The sequence below is a fragment of the Mustela nigripes genome, chromosome 1 (genome assembly GCF_022355385.1).
Source record: "Mustela nigripes isolate SB6536 chromosome 1, MUSNIG.SB6536, whole genome shotgun sequence".
Taxonomy (NCBI): Eukaryota; Metazoa; Chordata; class Mammalia; order Carnivora; family Mustelidae; genus Mustela; species Mustela nigripes.
In genome coordinates this window covers 11527809-11530408 of record NC_081557.1, presented here as the reverse complement: position 1 = coordinate 11530408, position 2600 = coordinate 11527809, and the positions used below count along the sequence as shown (strand labels likewise).

Here is a 2600-nt window from a genome sequence, read left to right as displayed (position 1 = left end):
AATCACCCTCGTGTCTGGATTATGCTGCATCAAAATTTTGGGAATACAAGGTCTCGACACTCCTGGGGGCTTTTGTGAGGTATCACTCCTTTACAGTCAGGGGTCTGAGATTGAACAGGGCTCAATATCCAAAGTAAAGGAACTACAAGTTTTTAAAACAACATTTTACAAATACTTGTAGATTATTTTTAAGATTTTATTTATTTATTTGAGAGAGAGAGAGAGAAGACAAGGAGAACAAGGGATAGAAGGAAAGGAAGATGCAGGCTCCCTGCTCAGCAGGGCTCAATCACAGAACCCTGGGATTCTAACCTGAGCAGAAGACAGATGCCTAACGGACTGAGCCAACCAGGCGCCCCACATGCAGTTTACTAATAAACTTCCACCTCGTGCAGGGTGGAATTATGACCTCCAGGGCATAAAGGTATTGTGCTGGTGTGGATCAAGTCAGCTGTCAGTCCATTTGGCATATTATCTGTGTCAAATTAACCTTTCTTTACCCAAAGGCAGGATGAATTTTGTTAGAGTTCATTCCTGTGCATGTTACTGGTGGTTAAGGTTTCTGAAAGGACAAATCTGGACAGAACCTCAGCAGAACCATCTCTTCTTTTGTAATCTCTTCAAGGCATCTTTGATTTCCTTGTTCCTCAGACTGTAAATCAAGGGATTCAACATCGGAATAACCACAGTGTAGAATACTGATGCAAATCTGTCAAAACTGGAGGAACCGCCAGAGCTGGAACTCAAATAGACATAGGCAGTTGAAGTATAGAAGAGGGAAACTGCTGTCAGATGAGAAGCACAAGTGTTGAACGCTTTGGACCTGCCTTTAGCTGAAGTGATCTTCATGATGGACATAACAATATAGCCATAGGATATCATGATAATGAGGGCATTTATTATCCCAAAGACCATTGCTAATATAGCAATCAACAGTTGCACAAAGAAAGTATCATTGCACGACAGGATTATCAGTTGGGGCATGTCACAGAAGAAGTGCTTGATGACATTAGGCCCACAAAAGTGGAGCTGAAACACGGTACACAATTGGGATATAGAAGCAGAGAGTCCAGCCAAATAGGATCCCAGCACCATCCGAATACAGAGGGTGGGTGACATGATGGTTGAATAGAGAAGTGGATTGCAAATGGCACTATATCGGTCATAAGCCATGGCTGTCATGAGACAAGACTCACTCAGTCCCATGGTTGCAAAGACAAAGTACTGAACAACACAACCCACAAAGGTGATGGTCTGCTGCTCTTGGAAAAAGTTGGAGAGCATCTTGGGAGCTATAGAGGTCACATAGCAGATGTCTATGAAGGACAGATTACTGAGGAAGAAGTACATGGGTGTGTGGAGATGAGAGTCCATCCTTATTAAGATGATGAGGCACAGGTTCCAAGTCAGAGTCAAAATGTAGATCAGCAGGAATACAACAAAGAGCACTGCTAGGATTCTGGGAAAATCAGAGAATCCCAAAAGGATGAAATAGGTGATCTGTGTAACATTTCCTCCCCCAGTCATTGGCTTGCTGCTTCTAAAATCAGGAAAGAGAGAGGAGAATGCACTGCTGACTCAGGTGAGATGACAGTATTACAATTCCTGTATGTGCTATTTTTTCCCTCCACGGAGTGCTGGGAAAGAATCGGTGTCTCAGTGTCCTGATGAAAAGACCCAGCTCTTCATCTCCAATTATTAAGAAGAGCGATTTTTGAAGTGCTTCAAAATAATGATGTATTATATGTTGCCTAATAGAATAGAAATTTAAAAAAGAAAAAAAGTGCTTTAGGTTCTCAATTATTTTAAAAGTCTCATGAAAATTAAAGAGATATGTTTGAATTAGAAACTAAAATAATATAAAAGAAGTGATTATTACAGAGATCATTCATTAAAAGTTTTTTTAAAACCTCTGATAATTCATTATATAACCACTGCTTTACAAGACCATATGTAGAATCACTCTAGATTAAAACTGAGATAACCTGTCAGGCCCACATAGCCATCCAGACAATGTTTTGAAATTTCCTCTGTTATCCTTAAGAAAAGTTATTTATCCTCTTTGCAATAATTTCACAAGCTTGTATTTGGATGCAGTTAATGTATCATCTTCTAGCTGTCCTGGAAAATTATATCATAACTTATGACTCTGATAATATTTTCTTGAGGCACAGTATATGGGCCCAATGAAGTTATGAAACAAGTATGCTTAGAGAAGTCTTTGTACTAAGTATACTAAAGAGAAGGCAATATAGCTCACTATTGACCCCAACATTTTTTCAATATTAGGGTACTTTACTACTGGACAAACAGCATGAGTACAAATTGAGAACGTTAAAGGTTCAGACTTTGGAGTTTTGTCTGATACCCTCTCGCTTTATGAGCTTGGCCCAGTAGCTTAAACACAAAAGACTGATTTACTGAAAACAAAGTGATAAATTTAAGTGCCCCTAGACTATAAGATAACTAGGATAGTTACAAGAAAATTCATGGAGATGCTCAGCACACAATTCTGTACACAGTAATAGTTCAATAGGTGTTGGCTATTATTATCATGGATTGCTTACAGATAATCATGAATGACAGCTGTACACATGGAT

General features: G+C 39.2%; 1 protein-coding gene across 1 annotated transcript; it reads right to left on the bottom strand.

Moving 5' to 3' along the window:
• Positions 1 to 588: 588 nt before the first annotated feature.
• LOC132009411 (olfactory receptor 5AN1-like) lies at positions 589 to 1527 on the bottom strand. The gene has a single exon (XM_059387607.1). The coding sequence runs from the start codon at positions 1525 to 1527 to the stop codon at positions 589 to 591; it is 939 nt and encodes a 312-aa protein (XP_059243590.1).
• Positions 1528 to 2600: the final 1073 nt, after the last annotated feature.

Bases quoted from the DNA above. Each gene is read 5' to 3' on its own strand.
- LOC132009411 (XM_059387607.1), bottom strand. From the start codon at position 1,527: ATGACTGGGGGAGGAAATGTTACACAGATCACCTATTTCATCCTTTTG.